Raw genomic sequence first — 27,796 nt, forward strand, 5'->3', positions numbered from 1 at the left:
TTGGTTTGTCCCGGTTTAGAAGTCGTGACTCCATAAAAACTTCACTATCCTCGGGACAGGAACAACGAGGTCTAACTTGTTCACTCGAAGTAAGGCGACTTATTTCACTTCATGCATTCTCTTAACTTAGTGATATTATCATTGATTACATCTTAGCCCACCATACGGTTTAATGTCTCATAATTATTATACACATTGGAGGCCACTCCATTAAGATCTGAGACCGATGAGTGATGATTGAATCACGAGTATTTTTCCCCAGGACACACGCCATGGTGATGTGTCAGTCACCACTGGTCCTACCATTATTCACTAATTTTACCACTTTATTACGGTGGTCCCGTAAATCACGTTCCCTCACTCTTCACCAGGAACAGTTACGACACTTCCTATTATGAAGTGAGGCCTATATTAATCCTTAGGCCGCCGTGAATGCCAATTTCCTGTTCCCATGCTTTCCCAGTCTCTTCACTCAATTCAAAAAGCTCCCGCTCCTGGATGCCGTCTCGACCTCCTCCCCCGCACATCCACGCAGGTGCAGAGGGAACCCTGTTGGTTATATTGAAAATACAATTTAGAACAGTAATGCATTAATAATGTATATTTACATTGTAAAAGAAATATACAGTATAATTATGGGAATTTATTTTCCACAGAACTGATGATGTAAGAAATCATGAAATCGCTTCAAGGTTTATTGTTTTTTACAGATTGGTTGTTGTGGACGTAGCTAAGTGTATAATCTCTAGTACCATGAGTATATTGATAACAGTTTGTACTCTTTTTATCTTCTGAACCAGCATCACAACACTGATAACAGCATCATTGATGTCGTGAAGGATGAGTCCTCGTGGAGAGTACCTTCACACTGGAGAGTACCTTCACACTGGAGAGTACCTTCACACTGGAGAGTACCTTCACACTGGAGAGCACCTTCACACTGGAGAGTACCTTCACACTGGAGAGTACCATCACACTGGAGAGTACCTTCACACTGGAGAGTACCTTCACACTGGAGAGTACCTTCACACTGGAGAGTACCTTCACACTGGAGAGTACCTTCACACTGGAGAGTACCTTCACACTGGAGAGTACCTTCACACTGAAGAGTACCGTCACACTGGAGAGTACCTTCACACTGGAGAGTACCTTCACACTGGAGAGTACCTTCACACTGGAGAGTACCTTCACACTGGAGAGTACCTTCACACTGGAGAGTACCTTCACACTGGAGAGTACCTTCACACTGGTGAGTGCCTTCACACTGGAGAGTACCTTCACACTGGAGAGCACCTTCACACTGGAGAGTACCTTCACACTGGAGAGTACCTTCACACTGGAGAGTACCTTCACACTGGAGAGTACCTTCACACTGGAGAGTACCTTCACACTGGTGAGTGCCTTCACACTGGAGAGTACCTTCACACTGGAGAGTACCTTCACACTGGAGAGTACCTTCACACTGGAGAGTACCTTCACACTGGAGAGTACCTTCACACTGGAGAGTACCTTCACACTGGAGAGTACCTTCACACTGAGTGCCTTCACACTGGAGAGTACCTTCACACTGGAGAGCACCTTCACACTGGAGAGTACCTTCACACTGGAGAGTACCTTCACACTGGAGAGTACCTTCACACTGGAGAGTACCTTCACACTGGAGAGTACCTTCACACTGGAGAGTACCTTCACACTGGAGAGTACCTTCACACTGGTGAGTGCCTTCACACTGGAGAGTACCTTCACACTGGAGAGTACCTTCACACTGGAGAGTACCTTCACACTGGAGAGTACCTTCACACTGGAGAGTACCTTCACACTGGAGAGCACCTTCACACTGGAGAGTACCTTCACACTGGAGAGTACCTTCACACTGGTGAGTGCCTTCACACTGGAGAGTACCTTCACACTGGAGAGCACCTTCACACTGGAGAGTACCTTCACACTGGAGAGTACCTTCACACTGGAGAGTACCTTCACACTGGAGAGTACCTTCACACTGGAGAGTACCTTCACACTGGAGAGTACCGTCACACTGGAGAGTACCGTCACACTGGAGAGTACCGTCACACTGGAGAGTACCTTCACACTGGAGAGTACCTTCACACTGGTGAGTGCCTTCACACTGGAGAGTACCTTCACACTGGAGAGCACCTTCACACTGGAGAGTACCTTCACACTGGAGAGTACCTTCACACTGGAGAGTACCTTCACACTGGAGAGTACCTTCACACTGGAGAGTACCTTCACACTGGAGAGTACCTTCACACTGGAGAGTACCGTCACACTGGAGAGTACCTTCACACTGGAGAGTACCTTCACACTGGAGAGTACCTTCACACTGGAGAGTACCTTCACACTGGAGAGTACCTTCACACTGGAGAGTACCTTCACACTGGAGAGTACCTTCACACTGGAGAGTACCTTCACACTGGAGAGTACCTTCACACTGGAGAGTACCTTCACACTGGAGAGTACCTTCACACTGGAGAGTACCTTCACACTGGAGAGTACCTTCACACTGGAGAGTACCTTCACACTGGAGAGTACCTTCACACTGAAGAGTACCGTCACACTGGAGAGTACCTTCACACTGGAGGGTACCTTCACACTGGAGAGTACCTTCACACTGGAGAGTACCGTCACACTGGAGAGTACCGTCACACTGGAGAGTACCTTCACACTGGAGAGCACCTTCACACTGGAGAGTACCTTCACACTGGAGAGTACCTTCACACTGGAGAGTACCTTCACACTGGAGAGTACCTTCACACTGAAGAGTACCGTCACACTGGAGAGTACCTTCACACTGGAGGGTACCTTCACACTGGAGAGCACCTTCACACTGGAGAGTACCGTCACACTGGAGAGTACCTTCACACTGGAGGGTACCTTCACACTGGAGAGTACCTTCACACTGGAGAGTACCTTCACACTGGAGAGTACCTTCACACTGGAGAGTACCTTCACACTGGAGAGTACCTTCACACTGGAGAGTACCTTCAGACTGGAGAGTACCGTCACACTGGAGAGTACCTTCACACTGGAGGGTACCTTCACACTGGAGAGTACCTTCACACTGGAGAGTACCTTCACACTGGAGGGTACCTTCACACTGGAGAGTACCTTCACACTGGAGAGTACCGTCACACTGGAGAGTACCTTCACACTGGAGGGTACCTTCACACTGGAGAGTACCTTCACACTGGAGAGTACCTTCACACTGGAGAGTACCTTCACACTGGAGAGTACCTTCACACTGGAGAGTACCTTCACACTGGTGAGTGCCTTCACACTAGAGAGTACCTTCACACTGGAGAGTACCTTCACCCTTGAGAGTACCGTCACACTGGAGAGTACCTTCACACTGGAGGGTACCTTTACACTGGAGAGTACCTTCACACTGGACTGGAGAGTACCTTCACACTGGAGAGTACCTTCACACTGGAGAGTACCTTCACACTGGTGAGTGCCTTCACACTGGAGAGTACCTTCACACTGGAGAGTACCTTCACACTGGAGAGTACCTTCACACTGGAGAGTACCTTCACACTGGAGAGTACCTTCACACTGGAGAGTACCTTCACACTGGAGAGTACCTTCACACTGGAGAGTACCTTCACGCTGGAGAGTACCTTCACACTGGTGAGTACCTTCACACTGTAAAGTACCTTCACGCTGGAGAGTACCTTCACACTGGAGAGTACCTTCACACTGGAGAGTACCTTCACACTGGAGAGTACCTTCACACTGGTGAGTGCCTTCACACTGGAGAGTACCTTCACACTGGAGAGTACCTTCACACTGGAGAGTACCTTCACACTGGAGAGTACCTTCACACTGGAGAGTACCTTCACACTGGAGAGTACCTTCACACTGGTGAGTGCCTTCACACTGGAGAGTACCTTCACACTGGAGAGTACCTTCACACTGGAGAGTACCTTCACACTGGAGAGTACCTTCACACTGGAGAGTACCTTCACACTGGAGAGTACCTTCACACTGGAGAGTACCTTCACACTGGAGAGTACCTTCACACTGGTGAGTGCCTTCACACTGGTGAGGGGCTCTTCATCTAAGGAAGGGAAGCTTCGACCTTGAATCAAACCTAATGGCCTCCCATTCCCAAGAATATTATACTTGGAGTATACCCGGAGAAGGTTTCGGGGGTCAATGCCCCCGTGGCCCGGTCTGTGACCAGGACTCGTGATGGATCAGGGCCTGATCAACCAGGCTGTTACTCTTGGCCGCACGCAAACCGATGTACGAACCACAGCCCGGCTGGTCAGGTACTGACTTTAGGTGCCTGTCCAGCAATTTCTTGAAGACAGTCAGGGGTCTATTGGTAATCTCCCTTATGTATACTGGGAGGCAGTTGAACATTCTTAGGCCCCTAACACTATTGTGTTGTCTCTTATCGTGGTAGTGGCGGCCCTGCTTTTCATTGGGGGATCTAGCATCGTCTGCCGAGTCTTTTGCTTTCATGAACATATACTTCCGTGACACTCATATCTATTTATCTATCACATAAACACACACACAAACACACACACACACAAACACACACACACACACACACACACACACACACACACACACACACACACACACACACACACACACACACACACACACACACACACACACACACAGAAGCTGTGACTCGACCTCTGCAACCACAACTAGGTGAGTACATACACATGCTGAAGCGAGATATAGGACCAACAGCAAGAGGAGGGTTGTCATCTGGAACAGGTACCCCAATATTAAACGAGGGGTCCAAGGGTAAGAAAGGAGACAAAACTTACATTGAGGCCCTAACAGGCCACCAGGAAAGGTCGAGGAATGACAGAGGCACAAGGACAGCAGTATGTGTCAGGAAAGGAGGCATATGTGAGGGCAGGCAGAGGAGACAGGCCCCATGCGGAGGCATGACCAGGCCACCACGAGGTGCAGGAACTAATAAAGGAGGTAATGGTTATATATAAATGGGACCCAGAGATATGGAGGGAACAGCAATGGGAGGAGAAGAGGGAAAACTCAATCTTCATCTACGGGCTTCAGGAGAGCAAAGGGAAGATGTATGATGAAAGATGGTGGGAAGAAAAACAAGAGATTGAAAATATCATCAAGCAAACAGGAGGGGAGAACACGTCTAAGATAAACTTTCAGAGAATAAGGGGGTACTTGAAGGGGAGAAATCAGCCAATCAAACTGATTTTCAGGGCAGAAATGGTGTGGGACAAGATCCTGTGGGAGAAACCACTGCTAAAAAAAATCAACAGCATACCAGAGGGTGTTCCTAGACCAAGACAACGAGGACAGAATATCAACAGCTGAGAGAGAGCATGCAGAGATGAAAGGGGCAAGAAAGAGATACTAGGCTAGAGTCAGTAGAGAACCTGAGTTGAGTGAAGCAGAGTGCACACTCATAGAACCACTGAATATATGGTACACCAACGCTAATGGTATAACGAATCAGTGGGAGGAGTGGCACGAAAGAATCACAGAGGCATAACCAGACAGAAACCAAGCTCTCAGGAATAACAAATGCCATCTTTCCAATACACAAATAACCCGCACATAAAAGAGAGAAGCTTACGACGACGTTTCGGTCCGATTTGGACCATTGACAAAGTCATACTAACCAGAAGTGGAGCAGGATCCAACTGGATATTGGATCCTGCGGAAAGACAGAGAGAACATGGGCGGGGGGGTTGGAGAAGTGGCACTGCTCATCAAAAACCAATAAGATTTTGAGGTGTTGGAGAGAGGAGATGGAGGAGAAGCAAGGGACTACATAATAGGAACACTTCAGACTGGAGGCCCCAAGGTGGTGATTGCAGTGATGTATAACCCGCCACAGAATAGCAGGAGGCCAAGACAAGAATATGATGAGAGTAACAGATGGTTGATACACTGGCTGAAGTGGCCAGAAGGGCCCGTGTGGGCAGAGCAAAGAAATCAACTGGGAAAACCTGGAGCCACATGGAGGTGGTACTGGAAAGCCTCATGCATAAACACATTATGGACACTAGCAGAGAGAGGGGAGAGGATGAACCAGCAAGACTGGACCTAGTATTTATCTTGAGCAAAACAGATATTGAGAGCATTACACATGAAAGCCCCTCGGAGCTAGTGATCACATGGTTCTAAGCTTCGAATACAGTAGAGATACAAGTGGAGACGAAGGAAGGAAAATGAAGCCAAACTACAAGAGAGGGGACTACACAGGCATGAGGAATTTCATGCAGGAGGGTCCAATGGGACAGAGAATTGGCAGGGAAAATAGTAAATGAGATGATGGAATATATGACAATAATATGCAAGGAAGCAGAGGAAAGGATGGTACCCAAGGGCTAACAAACATAATGAGAAGGCCAGGACGAGCCCTTTGATTCACTGAAAGGTGTAGAGAGGGTAAATCAAGTGTGCTAGAGACTGGAAGAAGTATAGAATGCAAAGGACCCAGGAGAACATGGAGCATAGTCGAAGAACAAGAAATGAATATGCACAGGTAAGGAGGGAGGCCCAACAACATTACGAAAATGACATAGCAGCGAAATCCAAATCTGGCCCAAAGCTGTTGTACACTCACATCAGGAAGAAAACAATAATCGAAGACCAGGTAATCAGGCTGAGGAAGGAAGGAGGAGAGTTCACAAGAAACGACCGAGAAGTTAGTGAGGAGCTCAACACAAGATTAATTAATATATAATAATATATCTTTATTTACTACAAGTACATATACAAGGTATACAGGTCTAGCTGACATCAATGACATACTACTATATAGAAAGCTGCTTGTTACGCAGAGCATTTCAGGCAAATTAGGTCAGTTTTGTCCCAGGATGCGACCCACACCAGTCGACTAACACCCAGGTACCCATTTTACTGATGGGTGAACATAGGCAACTGGTGTAAGGAAACACGTCCAGCGTTTCCACCCCTTCGCCGGGAATCGAACCCGGACCCTCACCGTGTGAAGTGAGAGTTTTTTCCACCAGGCCACAGTGGAGAGGGAAAGGACTCCAGAAAGATGGAGGTTGGGTACACCAACAAGTGCTGGACACAATACATACAACCAAGGAGGTAAAGAGAATGCTAAGTGAACTAGATGACTCAAAGGCTATGGGGCCGATAACACCTCTCCGTGGGTCCTGAGAGAAGGAGGAGAGGCTCTATGTGTACCACTAACAACAATCTTTAACACATATATTAAACAGGGTGAGTACCTGAGGTATGGAAAACAGCAAATGTAATCTCAATTTTTAAAAAGAGGAGACAGACACACAGCATTAAACTACCGACCAGTGTCACTGACATGTGCGGTATGCAATGTCATGGAGATTATCAGAAGAAGAGTGGTGGACCACCTAAAAAGGAATAAGCATATAAACGAAAACCAGCACAGCTTTAGAGACTGGAAATCGTGTGTCACAAGCCTACTAGAGTTCTATGACAAAGTGACAGCAGTAAGACAAAAGAGAGAGGGGTGGATAGATTGCTTCTGACACAGTTCCACAAAAGAGATTAGTGCAAAAGCTGGAGGACTAAGCAGGTATAACAGGGAAGGTACTGCAGTGGATCAGAGAATACCTGATGGGACAGCATCAGCGAATCATAGTACATAACGAGAGTGGTAGTCAGTCCTAGGATTGACAGGAGTCAGTCCTAGGATTGGTGCTGTTTCTTGTGTATGTGAACGACATGAATGAAGGAATAGCCTCAGAAGTGTCCCTGTTTGCGGACAAAGTGATGTTGATGAGGAGAATTCAGTCGGAGGAGGACCAGGCAGGACTACACAGGGATCTGGACAGGCTGCAGACCTGGTCCAACAACTGGATTCTGGAGTTCAACCCCACCAAGTGCAAAGTCATTAAGATCGGAGAAGGTCAAAGTCTACAAACCTCACTCAAGGAAAAGGATCTTGGAGTGTGTATAATACCGAGCACATCTCCTGATGTGCACATCAACCAAATAACTGTTGCAGCATATGGGCGACTAGCGAACCTAAGATTAACATTCCGACATCTCAGTAAGGAGTCGTTACAGACACTGTACACCATGTACGTTAGGTCCATATTGGAGTATGCAGCACCAAACATGCCAGGAAACTAGAGAAAGTGCATAGGTTTGCAACGAGACTGTTCCCGGAGCTAAGGGGCATGTCCTACGAGGAGAGTAGGACATGATGACACTGGAGGACAGGGGAGACATGATAACCACATATAAAATAATAAGAGGAATCGAAAAGGTGAACAGAGATAGAGGTCACAATTGGAAGTTGAAGACTCATATGAATCACAGGGGTGTTAGGAAGTATTTCTTCAGTCACAGAGTAGTCAGGAAGTGGAATAGTCTGGGAAGTGATGTAGTGGAGGCAGGATCCATACATAGCTTTAAGAAGAGGTACGATAATGTTCATGGAGCAGGGAGAGAGTGAACCTAGAGGTGACCAGTGAAGAGGCGGGGCCAGGAGCTGAGTCTCGACCCCTGCAACCACAATTAGGTGAGTACACACATACACACACACACACACACACACACACACACACACACACACACACACAAACAAGTATGAGGAGTGGCACGAAAGAATCAAAGAGACATCCCCAGACATAATAGCACTCACAGAAACAAAACTCACCAGAATAATAACAGATTCAATCTTTCCATCCGGATACCAAATCCTCAGGAAAGACAGAGGGAGGAGAGGGGGAGGAGGAGTTGCACTGCTCATTAAAAACCAGTGGGATTTTGAGAAAATGGAAGGAATGGATGGCATGGGCGAAAGGGACTACTTAGTAGGAACAATCCAGTCTGAGGGACATAAGGTGATAATTGCAGTAATGTACAACCCACCACAGAACTGCAAGAGGCCAAGAGAAGAATACGATGAGAGCAACAGAGCAATGATCGACACACTAGCCGAGGTGGCCAGGAGAGCACACATGGGGGGAGCAAAGTTACTAGTTATGGATGATTTCAATCACAAGGAGATTGACTGGGAAAACCTGGAGCCCCATGGGGGTCCCGAAACATGGAGAGCCAAGATGATGGATGTGGTACTGGAAAACCTCATGCATCAACATGTTAGAGACACTACCAGAGAGAGAGAGGAGAGGATGAACCAGCAAGGCTGGACCTTGTATTCACCATGAGTAGTTCGGACATCGAGGGTATCATGTATGAAAGGCCCCTGGGAGCTAGTGATCATGTGGTTCTGTGCTTCGACTACATAGTTGAGCTCCAAGTGGAGAGAGTAGCAGGAATAGGCTGGGAAAAACCAAACTACAAAAGGGGGAACTACTCAGGCATGAGGAACTTCCTTCAAGACATTCAGTGGGAGAGGGAACTGACAGGAAAACCAGTACAAGAAATGATGGACTATGTAGCAACAAAATGCAAGGAGGCAGAGGAGAGGTTTGTTCCCAAGGGAAACAGAAATAATGGGAAGAACAGAACGAGTCCTTGGTTCACCCGAAGGTGTAGGGAGGCAAAAACTAGGTGTACTAGAGAATGGAAAAGGTACAGAAGACAGAGAACTCAGGAAAATAAAGAAATCAGCCGAAGAGCCAGAAACGAATATGCACAGATAAGAAGGGAGGCTCAGAGACAATATGAAAATGACATAGCATCAAAAGTAAAGACTGACCCGAAGCTGTTGTACAGCCACATCAGGAGGAAAACAACAGTCAAGGACCAGGTAATCAGACTGAGGAAGGGTGATGAGGAATTCACAAGAAACGATCAAGAGGTATGTCAGGAGCTCAACACAAGATTTAAAGAGGTATTTTCAGTGGAAAGTAGTAGGACCCCAGGAAATCAAAACAGGGGGGCACATCAGCAAGTGCTGGATGAGGTACATATAACCAAGGAGGAGGTGAAGAAGCTGCTATGCGAACTTGACACCTTAAAGGCGGTGGGACCAGACAACATCTCTCCATGGGTCCTTAAAGAGGGAGCAAAGATATTGTGTGACCCATTAACAAAGATCTTCAACACATCATTTGAAACTGGGCAACTCCCTGAGGTATGGAAAATGGCAAATGTAGTCCCAATTTTTAAAAAGGGAGACAGACATGAGGCACTAAACTACAGACCTGTATCACTAATGTGTATAGTATGCAAGGTCATGGAGAAGATCATCAGGAGGAGAGTGGTGGGGCACCTGGAAAGAAACAAGTGTATAATTGACAACCAGCACGGTTTCAGGGAAGGAAAATCCTGTGTCACAAACCTACTAGAGTTTTATGACAAGGTGACAGAAGTAAGACAAGAGAGAGAGGGGTGGATCGACTGCATATTTTTGGACTGCAAGAAGGCCTTCGACACAGATCCTCACAAGAGGTTACTGCAAAAGCTAGAGGATCAGGCACACATAACAGGAAAGGCACTGCAATGGATCAGAGAATACCTGACAGGGAGGCAACAACGTGTCATGGTACGCGACGAGGTGTCAGAGTGGGCGCCTGTGACAAGCGGGGTTCCACAGGGGTCAGTCCTAGGACCTGTGCTGCTCTTGGTATATGTGAACGACATAACGGAAGGGATAAACTCAGAAGTGTCCTTGTTTGCAGATGATGCGAAGTTAATGAGAAGAATCAAATCGGACGAGGATCAGGCAGGACTACAAAGAGACCTGGACAGGCTACAAGCCTGGTCCAGCAACTGGCTCCTTGAATTTAACCCTGCCAAATGAAAAGTCATGAACATTGCGGAAGGGCAAAGAAGACCGCAGACACAATATAGTTTAGATGGCCAAAGACTGCAAACCTCACTCAAGGAAAAAGATCTGGGGGTGAGCATAACACCGAGCATATCTCCTGAGGCGCACATCAATCAGATAACTGCTGCAGCATACGGGCGCCTGGCAAACCTACGGATAGCGTTCCGATACCTCAGTAAGGATTCGTTTAAGACTCTGTATACCATTTACGTCAGGCCCATACTGGAGTATGCAGCACCAGTTTGGAATCCACACCTAGTCAAGCACGTCAAGAAATTAAAGAAAGTGCAAAGGTTTGCAACAAGACTAGTCCCAGAGCTACGGGGATTGTCCTACGAAGAAAGGTTGAGGGAAATCGGCCTGACGACACTGGAGGACAGGAGGGTCAGGGAAGACATGATAACGACATATAAAATACTGCGCGGAATAGACAAGGTGGACAAAGACGGGATGTTCCAGAGAAGGGACACAGACACAAGAGGTCACAATTGGAAGTTGAAGACTCAGATGAATCAAAGGGATGTTAGGAAGTATTTCTTCAGTCATAGAGTAGTCAGGCCGTGGAATAGCCTAGAAAGTGACGTAGTGGAGGCGGGAACCATACATAGTTTTAAGGCGAGGTATGATAGAGCTCATGGGGCAGGGAGAGAGAGGACCTAGTAGCAATCAGCGAAGAGGCGGGGCCAGGAGCTGTGACTCGACCCCTGCAACCACAAATAGGTGAGTACAAATAGGTGAGTACACACACACACACACACATACACACACACACACACACACACACACACACACACACACACACACACACACACACACACACACACACACACACACACACACACACACACACACACATACACACACACACACACACACACACACACACACACACATACACACACACACACACACACACACACACACACACACACACACACATAGACACACACACACACACACACACACATACACACACACACACACACACACACACACACACACACACATACACACACACACACACACACACACATACACATACACACACACACACACACACATACACACACACACACACTCACACACACACACACATACACACACACACACACACACACATACACACACATACACACACACACACACACACACACACACACACACACACACACACACACACACACACACACACACACACACACACACAGCATTAATCACATTCTGGTCTACCGTCTACCATATAAGAGTCAGACTGGAGTTTACCTGGAGAGAGTTTCGGGGGTCAACGCCCCCGCGGCCCGGTCTGTGACCAGGCCTCCTGGTGGATCAGCGCCTGATCAACCAGGCTGTTGCTGCTGGCTGCACGCAAACCAACGTACGAGCCACAGCCCGGCTGATCAGGAACTGACTTTAGGTGCTTGTCCAGTGCCAGCTTGAAGACTGCCAGGGGTCTGTTGGTAATCCCCCTTATGTGTGCTGGGAGGCAGTTGAACAGTCTCGGGCCCCTGACACTTATTGTATGGTCTCTTAACGTGCTAGTGACACCCCTGCTTTTCATTGGGGGGATGGTGCATCGTCTGCCAAGTCTTTTGCTTTCGTAGTGAGTGATTTTCGTGTGCAAGTTCGGTACTAGTCCCTCTAGGATTTTCCAGGTGTATATAATCATGTATCTCTCCCTCCTGCTTTCCAGGGAATACAGGTTTAGAAACCTCAAGCGCTCCCAGTAATTGAGGTGTTTTATCTCCGTTATGCGCGCCGTGAAAGTTCTCTGTACATTTTCTAGGTCGGCAATTTCACCTGCCTTGAAAGGTGCTGTTAGAGTGCAGCAATATTCCAGCCTAGATAGAACAAGTGACCTGAAGAGTGTCATCATGGGCTTGGCCTCCCTAGTTTTGAAGGTTCTCATTATCCATCCTGTCATTTTTCTAGCAGATGCGATTGATACAATGTTATGGTCCTTGAAGGTGAGATCCTCCGACATAATCACTCCCAGGTCTTTGACGTTGGTGTTTCGCTCTATTTTGTGGCCAATATTCACTGTACAGTGTTGGTCACTGTCTAGCATTATAGGTCAACGTTCCACTCTACGATAACTACCATTGTAGGTCAACGTTCCACTCTACGATAACTACCATTGTAGGTCAACGTTCCACTCTACGATAACTACCATTGTAGGTCAACGTTCCACTCTACGATAACTACCATTGTAGGTCAACGTTCCACTCTACGATAACTACCATTGTAGGTCAACGTTCCACTCTACGATAACTACCATTGTAGGTCAACGTTCCACTCTACGATAACTACCATTGTAGGTCAACGTTCCACTCTACGATAACTACCATTGTAGGTCAACGTTCCACTCTACGATAACTACCATTGTAGGTCAACGTTCCACTCTACGATAACTACCATTGTAGGTCAACGTTCCACTCTACGATAACTACCATTGTAGGTCAACGTTCCACTCTACGATAACTACCATTGTAGGTCAACGTTCCACTCTACGATAACTACCATTGTAGGTCAACGTTCCACTCTACGATAACTACCATTGTAGGTCAACGTTCCACTCTACGATAACTACCATTGTAGGTCAACGTTCCACTCTACGATAACTACCATTGTAGGTCAACGTTCCACTCTACGATAACTACCATTGTAGGTCAACGTTCCACTCTACGATAACTACCATTGTAGGTCAACGTTCCACTCTACGATAACTACCATTGTAGGTCAACGTTCCACTCTACGATAACTACCATTGTAGGTCAACGTTCCACTCTACGATAACTACCATTGTAGGTCAACGTTCCACTCTACGATAACTACCATTGTAGGTCAACGTTCCACTCTACGATAACTACCATTGTAGGTCAACGTTCCACTCTACGATAACTACCGTTGTAGGTCAACGTTCCACTCTACAATAACTACCATTGTAGGTCAACGTTCCACTCTACGATAACTATCATTGTAGGTCAACGTTCCACTCTACGATAACTACCATTGTAGGTCAACGTTCCACTCTACGATAACTACCATTGTAGGTCAACGTTCCACTCTGCGATAACTACCATTGTAGGTCAACGTTCCACTCTACGATAACTACCATTGTAGGTCAACGTTCCACTCTACGATAACTACCATTGTAGGTCAACGTTCCACTCTACGATAACTACCATTGTAGGTCAACGTTCCACTCAACGATAACTACCATTGTAGGTCAACGTTCCACTCTACGATAACTACCATTGTAGGTCAACGTTCCACTCTACGATAACCATTGTAGGTCAACGTTCCACTCTACGATAACTACCATTGTAGGTCAACGTTCCACTCTACAATAACTGCCATTATAGGTCAACGTTCCACTCTACGATAACTACCATTGTAGGTCAACGTTCCAATCTACGATAACTACCATTGTAGGTCAACGTTCCACTCTACGATAACTACCATTGTAGGTCAACGTTCCACTCTACGATAACTACCATTGTAGGTCAACGTTCCACTCTACGATAACTACCATTGTAGGTCAACGTTCCACTCTACGATAACTACCATTGTAGGTCAACGTTCCACTCTACGATAACTACCATTGTAGGTCAACGTTCCACTCTACGATAACTACCATTGTAGGTCAACGTTCCACTCTACGATAACTACCATTGTAGGTCAACGTTCCACTCTACGATAACTACCATTGTAGGTCAACGTTCCACTCTACGATAACTACCATTGTAGGTCAACGTTCCACTCTACGATAACTACCATTGTAGGTCAACGTTCCACTCTACGATAACTACCATTGTAGGTCAACGTTCCACTCTACGATAACTACCATTGTAGGTCAACGTTCCACTCTACGATAACTACCATTGTAGGTCAACGTTCCACTCTACGATAACTACCATTGTAGGTCAACGTTCCACTCTACGATAACTACCATTGTAGGTCAACGTTCCACTCTACGATAACTACCATTGTAGGTCAACGTTCCACTCTACGATAACTACCATTGTAGGTCAACGTTCCACTCTACGATAACTACCATTGTAGGTCAACGTTCCACTCTGCGATAACTACCATTGTAGGTCAACGTTCCACTCTACGATAACTACCATTGTAGGTCAACGTTCCACTCTACGATAACTACCATTGTAGGTCAACGTTCCACTCTACGATAACTACCATTGTAGGTCAACGTTCCACTCTACGATAACTACCATTGTAGGTCAACGTTCCACTCTACGATAACTACCATTGTAGGTCAACGTTCCACTCTACGATAACTACCGTTGTAGGTCAACGTTCCACTCTACGATAACTACCATTGTAGGTCAACGTTCCACTCTACGATAACTACCGTTGTAGGTCAACGTTCCACTCTACGATAACTACCATTGTAGGTCAACGTTCCACTCTACGATAACTACCATTGTAGGTCAACGTTCCACTCTACGATAACTACCATTGTAGGTCAACGTTCCACTCTACGATAACTACCATTGTAGGTCAACGTTCCACTCTACGATAACTACCATTGTAGGTCAACGTTCCACTCTACGATAACTACCATTGTAGGTCAACGTTCCACTCTACGATAACTACCATTGTAGGTCAACGTTCCACTCTACGATAACTACCATTGTAGGTCAACGTTCCACTCTACGATAACTACCATTGTAGGTCAACGTTCCACTCTACGATAACTACCATTGTAGGTCAACGTTCCACTCTACGATAACTACCATTGACACAAGGAATAAAACTTTGATTATTAACCCTGAAGTGTTAACAACACTTGATAACTTACTGAATTATTAACCCTGAAGTGTTAACAACACTTGATAACTTACTGAATTATTAACCCTGAAGTGTTAACAACACTTGATAACTTACTGAATTATTAACCCTGAAGTGTTAACAACACTTGATAACTTACTGAATTATTAACCCTGAAGTGTTAACAACACTTGATAACTTACTGAATTATTAACCCTGAAGTGTTAACAACACTTGATAACTTACTGAATTATTAACCCTGAAGTGTTAACAACACTTGATAACTCACTGAATTATTAACCCTGAAGTGTTAACAACACTTGATAACTTACTGAATTATTAACCCTGAAGTGTTAACAACACTTGATAACTCACTGAATTATTAACCCTGAAGTGTTAACAACACTTGATAACTCACTGAATTATTAACCCTGAAGTGTTAACAACACTTGATAACTTACTGAATTATTAACCCTGAAGTGTTAACAACACTTGATAACTCACTGAATTATTAACCCTGAAGTGTTAACAACACTTGATAACTCACTGAATTATTAACCCTGAAGTGTTAACAACACTTGATAACTTACTGAATTATTAACCCTGAAGTGTTAACAACACTTGATAACTTACTGAATTATTAACCCTGAAGAGTTAACAATTGATAACTTACTGAAGTCAGTCATTTGTTGTTTTTCCAACAATATTTTAGGACCTTCCCCAGGATGCCACCCACAACACTCAATTATTTCTCATTTATTGCTAAATCCCAGGTACCTATTTATGGCTAGTTAATTAAGGCAACAGGTGTTAGAAACTGTCTCCTAGGTATCTGTTTACTGCTTGCTAGGTGACAGCTATCTGTTGATTGCTAGGTGACAGCTATCTGTTGATTGCTAGGTGACAGCTATCTGTTGATTGCTAGGTAACAGCTATCTGTTGATTGCTAGGTAACAGCTATCTGTTGATTGCTAGGTAACAGATATCTGTTGATTGCTAGGTAACAGATATCTGTTGATTGCTAGGTAACAGCTATCTGTTGATTGCTAGGTGACAGCTATCTGTTGATTGCTAGGCGACAGCTATCTGTTGATTGCTAGGTGACAGCTATCTGTTGATTGCTAGGTGACAGCTATCTGTTGATTGCTAGGTGACAGCTATCTGTTGATTGCTAGGTGACACCTATCTGTTGATTGCTAGGTGACACCTATCTGTTGATTGCTAGGTGACAGCTATCTGTTGATTGCTAGGTAACAGCTATCTGTTGATTGCTAGGTGACAGCTATCTGTTGATTGCTAGGTGACAGCTATCTGTTGATTGCTAGGTAACAGCTATCTGTTGATTGCTAGGTAACAGCTATCTGTTATCTGTTGATTGCTAGGTAACAGATATCTGTTGATTGCTAGGTAACAGCTATCTGTTGATTGCTAGGTAACAGCTATCTGTTGATTGCTAGGTAACAGCTATCTGTTGATTGCTAGGTAGGTGACAGCTATCTGTTGATTGCTAGGTAACAGCTATCTGTTGATTGCTAGGTAACAGCTATCTGTTGATTGCTAGGTAACAGCTATCTGTTATCTGTTGATTGCTAGGTAACAGATATCTGTTGATTGCTAGGTAACAGCTATCTGTTGATTGCTAGGTGACAGCTATCTGTTGATTGCTAGGCGACAGCTATCTGTTGATTGCTAGGTGACAGCTATCTGTTGATTGCTAGGTGACAGCTATCTGTTGATTGCTAGGTGACAGCTATCTGTTGATTGCTAGGTGACAGCTATCTGTTGATTGCTAGGTGACACCTATCTGTTGATTGCTAGGTGACAGCTATCTGTTGATTGCTAGGTAACAGCTATCTGTTGATTGCTAGGTGACAGCTATCTGTTGATTGCTAGGTGACAGCTATCTGTTGATTGCTAGGTAACAGCTATCTGTTGATTGCTAGGTAACAGCTATCTGTTGATTGCTAGGTAACAGCTATCTGTTGATTGCTAGGTAACAGCTATCTGTTGATTGCTAGGTGACAGCTATCTGTTGATTGCTAGGTAACAGCTATCTGTTGATTGCTAGGTAACAGCTATCTGTTGATTGCTAGGTAACAGCTATCTGTTGATTGCTAGGTAACAGCTATCTGTTGATTGCTAGGTAACAGCTATCTGTTGATTGCTAGGTAACAGATATCTGTTGATTGCTAGGTAACAGATATCTGTTGATTGCTAGGTAACAGCTATCTGTTGATTGCTAGGTAACAGCTATCTGTTGATTGCTAGGTAACAGATATCTGTTGATTGCTAGGTAACAGATATCTGTTGATTGCTAGGTGACAGCTATCTGTTGATTGTTAGGTAACAGCTATCTGTTGTTAGGTAACAGCTATCTGTTGATTGTTAGGTAACAGCTATCTGTTGATTGCTAGGTAACAGCTATCTGTTGATTGCTAGGTGACAGCTATCTGTTGATTGCTAGGTGACAGCTATCTGTTGATTGCTAGGTGACAGCTATCTGTTGATTGCTAGGTGACACCTATCTGTTGATTGCTAGGTGACACCTATCTGTTGATTGCTAGGTGACAGCTATCTGTTGATTGCTAGGTAACAGCTATCTGTTGATTGCTAGGTGACAGCTATCTGTTGATTGCTAGGTGACAGCTATCTGTTGATTGCTAGGTAACAGCTATCTGTTGATTGCTAGGTAACAGCTATCTGTTATCTGTTGATTGCTAGGTAACAGATATCTGTTGATTGCTAGGTAACAGCTATCTGTTGATTGCTAGGTAACAGCTATCTGTTGATTGCTAGGTAACAGCTATCTGTTGATTGCTAGGTGACAGCTATCTGTTGATTGCTAGGTAACAGCTATCTGTTGATTGCTAGGTAACAGCTATCTGTTGATTGCTAGGTAACAGCTATCTGTTATCTGTTGATTGCTAGGTAACAGATATCTGTTGATTGCTAGGTAACAGCTATCTGTTGATTGCTAGGTGACAGCTATCTGTTGATTGCTAGGCGACAGCTATCTGTTGATTGCTAGGTGACAGCTATCTGTTGATTGCTAGGTGACAGCTATCTGTTGATTGCTAGGTGACAGCTATCTGTTGATTGCTAGGTGACAGCTATCTGTTGATTGCTAGGTGACACCTATCTGTTGATTGCTAGGTGACAGCTATCTGTTGATTGCTAGGTAACAGCTATCTGTTGATTGCTAGGTGACAGCTATCTGTTGATTGCTAGGTGACAGCTATCTGTTGATTGCTAGGTAACAGCTATCTGTTGATTGCTAGGTAACAGCTATCTGTTGATTGCTAGGTAACAGCTATCTGTTGATTGCTAGGTAACAGCTATCTGTTGATTGCTAGGTGACAGCTATCTGTTGATTGCTAGGTAACAGCTATCTGTTGATTGCTAGGTAACAGCTATCTGTTGATTGCTAGGTAACAGCTATCTGTTGATTGCTAGGTAACAGCTATCTGTTGATTGCTAGGTAACAGCTATCTGTTGATTGCTAGGTAACAGATATCTGTTGATTGCTAGGTAACAGATATCTGTTGATTGCTAGGTAACAGCTATCTGTTGATTGCTAGGTAACAGCTATCTGTTGATTGCTAGGTAACAGATATCTGTTGATTGCTAGGTAACAGATATCTGTTGATTGCTAGGTGACAGCTATCTGTTGATTGTTAGGTAACAGCTATCTGTTGTTAGGTAACAGCTATCTGTTGATTGTTAGGTAACAGCTATCTGTTGATTGCTAGGTAACAGCTATCTGTTGATTGTTAGGTAACAGCTATCTGTTGATTGCTAGGTAACAGATATCTGTTGATTGCTAGGTAACAGCTATCTGTTGATTGTTAGGAAACAGCTATCTGTTGATTGTTAGGTAACAGCTATCTGTTGATTGTTAGGTAACAGCTATCTGTTGATTGCTAGGTAACAGCTATCTGTTGATTGTTAGGTAACAACTATCTGTTGATTGCTAGGTAACAGCTATCTGTTGATTGCTAGGTAACAGCTATCTGTTGATTGCTAGGTAACAGCTATCTGTTGATTGTTAGGTAACAGCTATCTGTTGATTGTTAGGTAACAGCTATCTGTTGATTGTTAGGTAACAGCTATCTGTTGATTGTTAGGTAACAGCTATCTGTTGAGTGTTAGGTAACAGCTATCTGTTGATTGCTAGGTAACAGCTGTCTGTTGATTGCTAGGTAACAGCTATCTGCTGATTGCTAGGTAACAGCTGTCTGTTGATTGCTAGGTAACAGCTAACTGTTGATTGCTAGGTAACAGCTGTCTGTTGATTGCTAGGTGACAGCTATCTGTTGATTGCTAGGTAACAGCTATCTGTTGATTGCTAGGTAACAGCTATCTGTTGATTGCTAGGTAACAGCTATCTATTGACTGCTAGGTAACAGCTATCTGTTGACTGCTAGGTAACAGCTATCTGTTGACTGCTAGGTAACAGGGATGGTGGTGGCATGAGAGTTGCCTCTAAATTCCGTTCTCACAGTAGTTTATTTTGTGTATTATGCACACCATACCCGTGGTATGGGTGGTAGTCACACCATACCCGTGGTATGGGTGGTAGTCACACCATACCCGTGGTATGGGTGGTAGTCACACCATACCCGTAGTATGGGTGGTAGTCACACCATACCCGTGGTATGGGTGGTAGTCACACCATACCCGTGGTATGGGTGGTAGTCACACCATACCCGTGGTATGGGTGGTAGTGAAAGGATTATAGAGGGTGCAGGGACTGGACCGCAAAGATATGGTATTGAACAAGTTACAGTGGTATTGAACAAGTTACAGTGATAATGAACAAGTTACAGTGATATTGAACAAGTTACAGTGATAATGAACAAGTTACAGTGATATTGAACAAGTTACAGTGGTAATGAACAAGTTACAGTGATATTGAACAAGTTACAGTGGTAATGAACAAGTTACAGTGGTAATGAACAAGTTACAGTGGTATTGAACAAGTTACAGTGATAATGAACAAGTTACAGTGATAATGAACAAGTTACAGTGGTATTGAACAAGTTACAGTGGTATTGAACAAGTTACAGTGGTATTGAACAAGTTACAGTGATAATGAACAAGTTACAGTGATATTGAACAAGTTACAGTGATAATGAACAAGTTACAGTGATAATGAACAAGTTACAGTGGTATTGAACAAGTTACAGTGATAATGAACAAGTTACAGTGATATTGAACAAGTTACAGTGATAATGAACAAGTTACAGTGATAATGAACAAGTTACAGTGGTATTGAACAAGTTACAGTGATAATGAACAAGTTACAGTGATATTGAACAAGTTACAGTGATAATGAACAAGTTACAGTGGTATTGAACAAGTTACAGTGGTATTGAACAAGTTACAGTGATAATGAACAAGTTACAGTGATATTGAACAAGTTACAGTGATAATGAACAAGTTACAGTGATAATGAACAAGTTACAGTGATAATGAACAAGTTACAGTGGTAATGAACAAGCTACAGTGATAATTAACAAGTTACAGTGATAATGAACAAGTTACAGTGGTAATGAACAAGTTACAGTGGTAATGAACAAGCTACAGTGATAATGAAGAAGTTACAGTGATAATGAACAAGTTACAGTGATAATGAACAAGTTAGTGGTAATGAACAAGTTACAGTGATAATGAACAAGTTACAGTGGTAATGAACAAGTTACAGTGATAATGAACAAGTTACAGTGATAATGAACAAGTTACAGTGATAATGAACAAGTTACAGTGATAATGAACAAGTTACAGTGATAATGAACAAGTTACAGTGATAATGAACAAGTTACAGTGATAATGAACAAGTTAGTGATAATGAACAAGTTACAGTGATAATGAACAAGTTACAGTTATATTGAACAAGTTACAGTGATAATGAACAAGTTACAGTGATAATGTACAAGTTACAGTGATAATGAACAAGTTACAGTGATAATGAACAAGTTACAGTGATAATGAACAAGTTAGTGATAATGAACAAGTTACAGTGATAATGAACAAGTTACAGTTATATTGAACAAGTTACAATGATAATGAACAAGTTACAGTGATAATGAACAAGTTACAGTGATAATGAACAAGTTACAGTGATAATGAACAAGTTACAGTGGTAATGAACAAGTTACAGTGATAATGAACAAGTTACAGTGGTAATGAACAAGTTACAGTGATAATGAACAAGTTACAGTGATAATGAACAAGTTACAGTGATAATGAACAAGTTACAGTGGTAATGAACAAGTTACAGTGGTAATGAACAAGTTACAGTGATAATGAACAAGTTACAGTGATAATGAACAAGTTACAGTGATAATGAACAAGTTACAGTGATAATGAACAAGTTACAGTGATAATGAACAAGTTACAGTGATAATGAACAAGTTACAGTGGTAATGAACAAGTTACAGTGGTAATGAACAAGTTACAGTGGTAATGAACAAGTTACAGTGATAATGAACAAGTTACAGTGATAATGAACAAGTTACAGTGATAATGAGCAAGTTACAGTGGTATTGAACAAGTTACCTGGAGTTTACCTGGAGAGAGTTCCGGGGGTCAACGCCCCCGCGGCCCGGTCTGTGACCAGGCCTCCTGGTGGATCAGAGCCTGATCAACCAGGCTGTTGCTGCTGGCTGCACGCAAACCAACGTACGAGCCATAGCCCGGCTGATCAGGAACCGACTTTAGGTGCTTGTCCAGTGCCAGCTTGAAGACTGCCAGGGGTCTGTTGGTAATCCCCCTTATGTGTGCTGGGAGGCAGTTGAACAGTCTCGGGCCCCTGACACTTATTGTATGGTCTCTTAACGTGCTAGTGAGGAAGAACATTAAAAAAGTTGGAGAGAATATTACGCTTAACTGCGGGGTCCATAAATAAAAAAAAAGGCACAATACCGTGACTGGAACGATACACAAATAACCCGCACATTAAAGAGAGAAGCTTACGACGACGTTTCGGTCCGACTTGGACCATTGACAAAGTCACACTAACCAGAGGTGGAGCAGGACGGCTATATATATGCAGGAAGAGGTAGTGGTAGTAGTAGTAGTAGTAATGTTCTTCCCTCTTTTAAACCTCTCTTTCGATCTTATGAGGCTGCTCTTATTGCTACCAGGCGTCGTAAGAGTCAGCTTCGCTTCCTACGTGACTGTCTTGCTGAACAAGTTCTGCCACCTTCCTTCTCCCACTTCCTGAAAACCAACCCACTGGGCACTCCCTTTCCTGATCATGCCCGTCTCCTACTTCAACAGCTCATTCTTTCTACTAAGTCACAGGTTGAAGATGCCTTCTTCACTTTCCGTCAACGTCAACGTGCTCTCTTTGCGGCTCTACCACAGGAACTCTGTAACCTTCTCTCTACCATTGCCTCTGACACTGCTCGCCTGAATGCACAAATTCATTCTTCTAAACTACAGAATAAACTTCAACGTCTCATCTCAGCTAGCCCTTGTTCTAAATTCTCCCTCACTGACTGTGTTACTAATCTGTCTTCTGTCTCACTCTCTCAGTATGAGCTTGAACTTCTTGGTTTTGGTCTTTCCTTTGCCACTTCGCCTACTCCTCGCGCTGGTATTTCCCTGATTAGCTCTTTTGATTCCTTTCGTCAATCTCGCTTCCGTAATCTTCCTGACTTGTCCACTTTTCGTGGTGCTCTCCTTCCTGCTCTTGTTAGTCTGTTTTCTAAGAATCACCACCTTCCACGCCGTTACCAACTTGCCCTTTCTTCTCTTAAATCCAACACTAACATTGTCATACTATCTTCTGACAAAGGTAATTCGGTAGTTATCCTTGATCGCGAGGATTACCTCCGTAAAGCTGATGTCTTGCTCTCTCACGCACGCACCTACACTCCTCTCGTTTCCAACCCTCTTGATCGCATCAAGAGAACTTTCAACAAAAAACTAAGGACTCTCTCCGACCTCTGTCCTCCTGACTTTGACCTTGTTCAACGGTTTCGTGTTATCTGTCCCTCTCTTCCCTATTTCTATGGCCTTCCCAAAACTCATAAACCTGATATTCCTCTTCGTCCTATCATATCCTCTAGAGGTTCTGTCTCTTATTCTCTTGCTTCTTGGCTGGCCAAATCCCTCACTCCCTTTCTTGGTACTTTTTCTCCTGCCCACCTCCGTCACTCTCAAGACTTCATTGAACGGGTTCACTCTCTCCCAATCTGTAAGATGCTTAGTCTTGACGTTGAGTTCCTCTTCACCAATGTCCCTCTTGATGATGTCCTTGATTTCCTTAGAGAGAAGGCCCATGAAGGGTTTCTTCATCTCCCTATCCCAACTGATGTCTTTCTTGATCTGATCCGCCTATGTGTGGACTCTAACTCCTTTTCCTTCCAAGGGAAATATTATTCTCAAACCTTCGGTGTCGCTATGGGCTCTCCTCTCTCTCCTGTCCTTGCTAATCTTTACATGGAATACTTCGAGACTGTTCTTCTTCCTACCCTCGATGTGCAACCTTCACTCTGGCTCCGCTATGTGGATGACATCTTTGCTCTGTGGCCTCATGACTCCAGTCTCTTCCAACCTTTTCTTGAATCTCTTAATAATCTTGCCCCTTCCATTAAGTTTAAAGCTGAATGGGAATCTAATTCCTTGCTTCCTTTCCTTGATGTCCACCGCTCAGATAAAGGTTTTTCCTTTTCCATTTACCGAAAACCTATGCACAGTGGCATGTACATTCACTACTTTTCCTATCATGCTTCCCCTGTCAAGAAAAGTGTTCTTATCTCCCTCTTTCTCCGTGCCCTCCGCATCTGTGATCCTCAGTTCCTTCCAGCAGAAATTTCCACTCTTCATAATTCGTTCTCCCGTCTTGGCTACCCTTCCCATTTCATAGACTGCCTTCTCACGTGCTAAACGCAATTTCTTCTCTCCCAAACTCTCTACTCATGAGAACTCTTCTATCCTCTGCCTTCCCTACATTTCCGGTCTTTCTAACCTCAACAATTCTCTCCGTCCCTTAGACATCAAGCTTACCTTCCGCCAGACTAACACTCTTCGCACTAATCTCGTTCATACCTCTCCTCCCTCTACAGATGTTCCTGGTGTCTACTCTATTTCTTGCTCCTCCTGTCCTCTTCAATACTTCGGAGAAACTGGTCGATCTCCACTCCAAACACATCATCGTAAGACACAGTCGCTCCTCACCTCAAGAAGTGTTCCTTCGATCCCCGTCGGGGAGGGGAACCTATAGTCATCGTACCAGCGCCTGACTTACTCCTTCATGATGCTTGCAAACCGTGTAAGGATCAAACCCAACAGTGGAGTAATAAATGACTCTACTAAACTTGCCCTTGCTGCCGTTGTAAAGACTTGCCTACAGGTTAAATTTACAGCCATCAACTCGACGAAAGACTCATTCATCGTCGTCTGTACCGACGATTATGAAGCCACAAAGCTGATCGCCGACACTTCTATGAAAACCCTCAGAGACCGACAGTTCACCATCTCCCCTTCACCTTTTTTTGCTGGCGAAACGTTCCGTTTTCGTCAAACGGCTGGACAAACTCGTCACTTCTTTATCGACTGAGGATCTCAAGACCTCTATCGAGGAACAAAATACCTGGGCGTCGATTGAACATATCACCAAAATCCCCAACGCCTCTACAATGATCAAGCTAACCTTCTCCAACATCGAGATGGCTACTAGAGCACTGTCTGACGGCCTAGCTATCTCCTATCATATCCATCCAAGTCACATAGAACCCGAACGTTTCGCCCACATCTCGCCATGCTGGACCTGCTACTCCTATCACCACTCAACGCCTGACTGTCCTCTGAAAGGGAAAAAGTACTGCACAAACTGCGGTAAAGACGGCCATGACTTCAAGGAATGTTCTACTACCACTACCTCTCCTACCTGCCTCAACTGCAGGGGTACTCACCACACCCTTGCAGCAAAATGTCCTCTACGTAAAGAAGTCCTGTCTAAGAAAATCATCGAAGAAACCAAGAAGAACAACCCTAAATCGCCAACATACGCCGCCATTGCAAAAATTCAATCAGATACCACCGAACTCCTTCAAGCTACACAACAATCATCTCCACCCAGCCAGTCCCTCCTTGCTCTTCCTGACGCTGTTCCATCCAAGGTGCTATACTGTATGATATATACACACCTTACTAATGCTACAAACCCTGGCTCATTCAACACAACAATCAATGAACTGTTTCGCCTGAACGACATGCCAAACTTCAACTTTCCAGACTCGCCACCATCACAAGACCTCCTCAAGCTAATTCCAGACATTGTTAACTTCACCTCAACCCCTGGTCCTACTCGTATCTCTGACCAAGACTCTACTCCAGAACCAACACCACCGTCTACTGCCACCTCTCACCACCCACCACCAGCCCAACAAATCACAACCGACCAACACTCCCTGCCTCCTCTCAACACAGTCACAGAAGACGAAATAGTACCAGAACATTATGAACAACCCTCGGACAACGACGAAGTAGTTGTCGAAGAAGAAACCACAGGCAACCGTTACCTAAGCCAAGCCTTTAATGGGTCTCTAACCTTCTACACCACCCCCAACCTCCCAACCGAAATGAGCGCAGCTGATATGCTCCACTTAATGAAAGAAGGAGCTGTTAAGTACACCTGCACCAAACCTCACCTGCACCAAACCTCGTGACGAATCTGAACTGCTCCAACCTCAGAATGCAACTATTCCACATGTCCAAGAGAGACTTCAAAAGACTCAAGAGTGGCTCCATCACCAGCAAAGTGTAGCCAAACACACAACACCCTTCCCAACACCTGACGTCCAAACCAGCTCTTCACCTCAGCCTGAAGCATATCAGTCAGCGAGCACTGTCTGCAGTCTGCTCTCTCCTCTATGTCCTCAACATGCCCTCTCTACACTGCCTCGCAGTGCCACGCAGCTGGGTTTAGCCCTGGCTCTTTCATCTACAACTCAAGACCTTCCTCTCACGACTGTTCATCGTCTGTCCACACTTCCCCACTCACCCACCGGAGTCGCAACAGAAGAGCCTGCTATGTGTGTTCTCAATGTCTGTCCCACGATCGACTTAGCTGCTGGGTTAAGCCCTGGCTCTATGTCTACAACTAAGAACACTCCTCTCCAGCACTATTCTTCGTCTGTCCCGTCTTCCCCGCTCATCCCATTTGGGATCTTACCTGAACTTTCGTTCGTTCGTTCGGTACCTCTGGTTAGTGTGACTTTGTCAATGGTCCAAGCCGGACCGAAACGTCGTCGTAAGCTTCTCTCCACTCTGATCTAACACAAGCCTGTTGGATGTTCAAGCTCCTAGCACTCAAAACCTACTTTATCCCCCCTACAACCTTCCCAGGGACAACCACTACCATAATTATGTCTCAGTCGAAATACTGTGTTTCTCACTCTTGTTTACAAGTTATTCCTGTGCCAATTATTCATAAATTACCTCCCATTACCCAGTCTCTTTAACAAATAATATATTAAATAGTGAATTTTAAATCAAATTTATTCCTGTACAACATATTGGTATAACCCAAATTAATATTAATATTATTAATAATAATCTCCATGGGGAAGTGGAGAAGAATCCTTCCTCCGTAAGCCATGAGTGTCGTTAGAGACGACTAAATGCCGGGAGCAAGTGACTAGTAACCCCTTTTGTATGAATTTTTAAATGTAAAAGAAGAGAAATTTAATCATTTTTTTCACTTTTTCTGGTCACCCTGCCTTGGTGGGAGACGGCCGGTGCGCTGGAAGAAAAGAAAGATTATTAATATTATTACTATCGTATATTAAGAGCATACCTAAAAATAACCAACATAGATTACATACATAGGTTAGACAAGATATCATCCTGGTACTTAATGGAGAGAAGATAAATTTCGGTCACCTGCCTTGTGATGATTCCAGAGGTCACTGACCCAGAAGACCGGTGTCAGACCAGCCAGGTTGATGACCTGGTCACAGTGTTGATGTTCACCACCGCCACCACACAATGGATGATCTGGATTTTTTAAGCATTTTAATAGTTCTGTGAATAATATTTGAGAATGACTTGGTGATTAGTCACTTGTAAAGTGTAAATGGTACTAACACATCTGACTGCACTTGTCTGGATGGAGGTCCAGAGTCCTCTTAGATATAAGTGTAAGACGTCCCTTCAAGGATCCTGGTGAAATACCACCACCCCAGTGGAAATACCAGGACCCCAGTGGAAATACCAGGACCCCAGTGGAAATACCGGGACCCCAGTGGAAATACCAGGACCCCA

General features: G+C 44.4%; 1 protein-coding gene across 1 annotated transcript in view; it reads left to right on the forward strand.

Moving 5' to 3' along the window:
* The first annotated feature begins 7,710 nt into the window (after nt 1-7,710).
* Nucleotides 7,711-27,796, forward strand: part of LOC128691793 (cysteine sulfinic acid decarboxylase-like) — a 95,513-nt gene continuing 75,427 nt past the window's right edge. The window contains exon 1 of the mRNA XM_070080766.1: nt 7,711-7,894. Within this exon, the coding sequence (XP_069936867.1) occupies nt 7,711-7,894 (184 nt within the window). The remainder of the gene's footprint in view (nt 7,895-27,796) is intronic.

Source organism: Cherax quadricarinatus, unplaced genomic scaffold, assembly GCF_038502225.1.
Source record: "Cherax quadricarinatus isolate ZL_2023a unplaced genomic scaffold, ASM3850222v1 Contig928, whole genome shotgun sequence".
NCBI lineage: Eukaryota > Metazoa > Arthropoda > Malacostraca > Decapoda > Parastacidae > Cherax > Cherax quadricarinatus.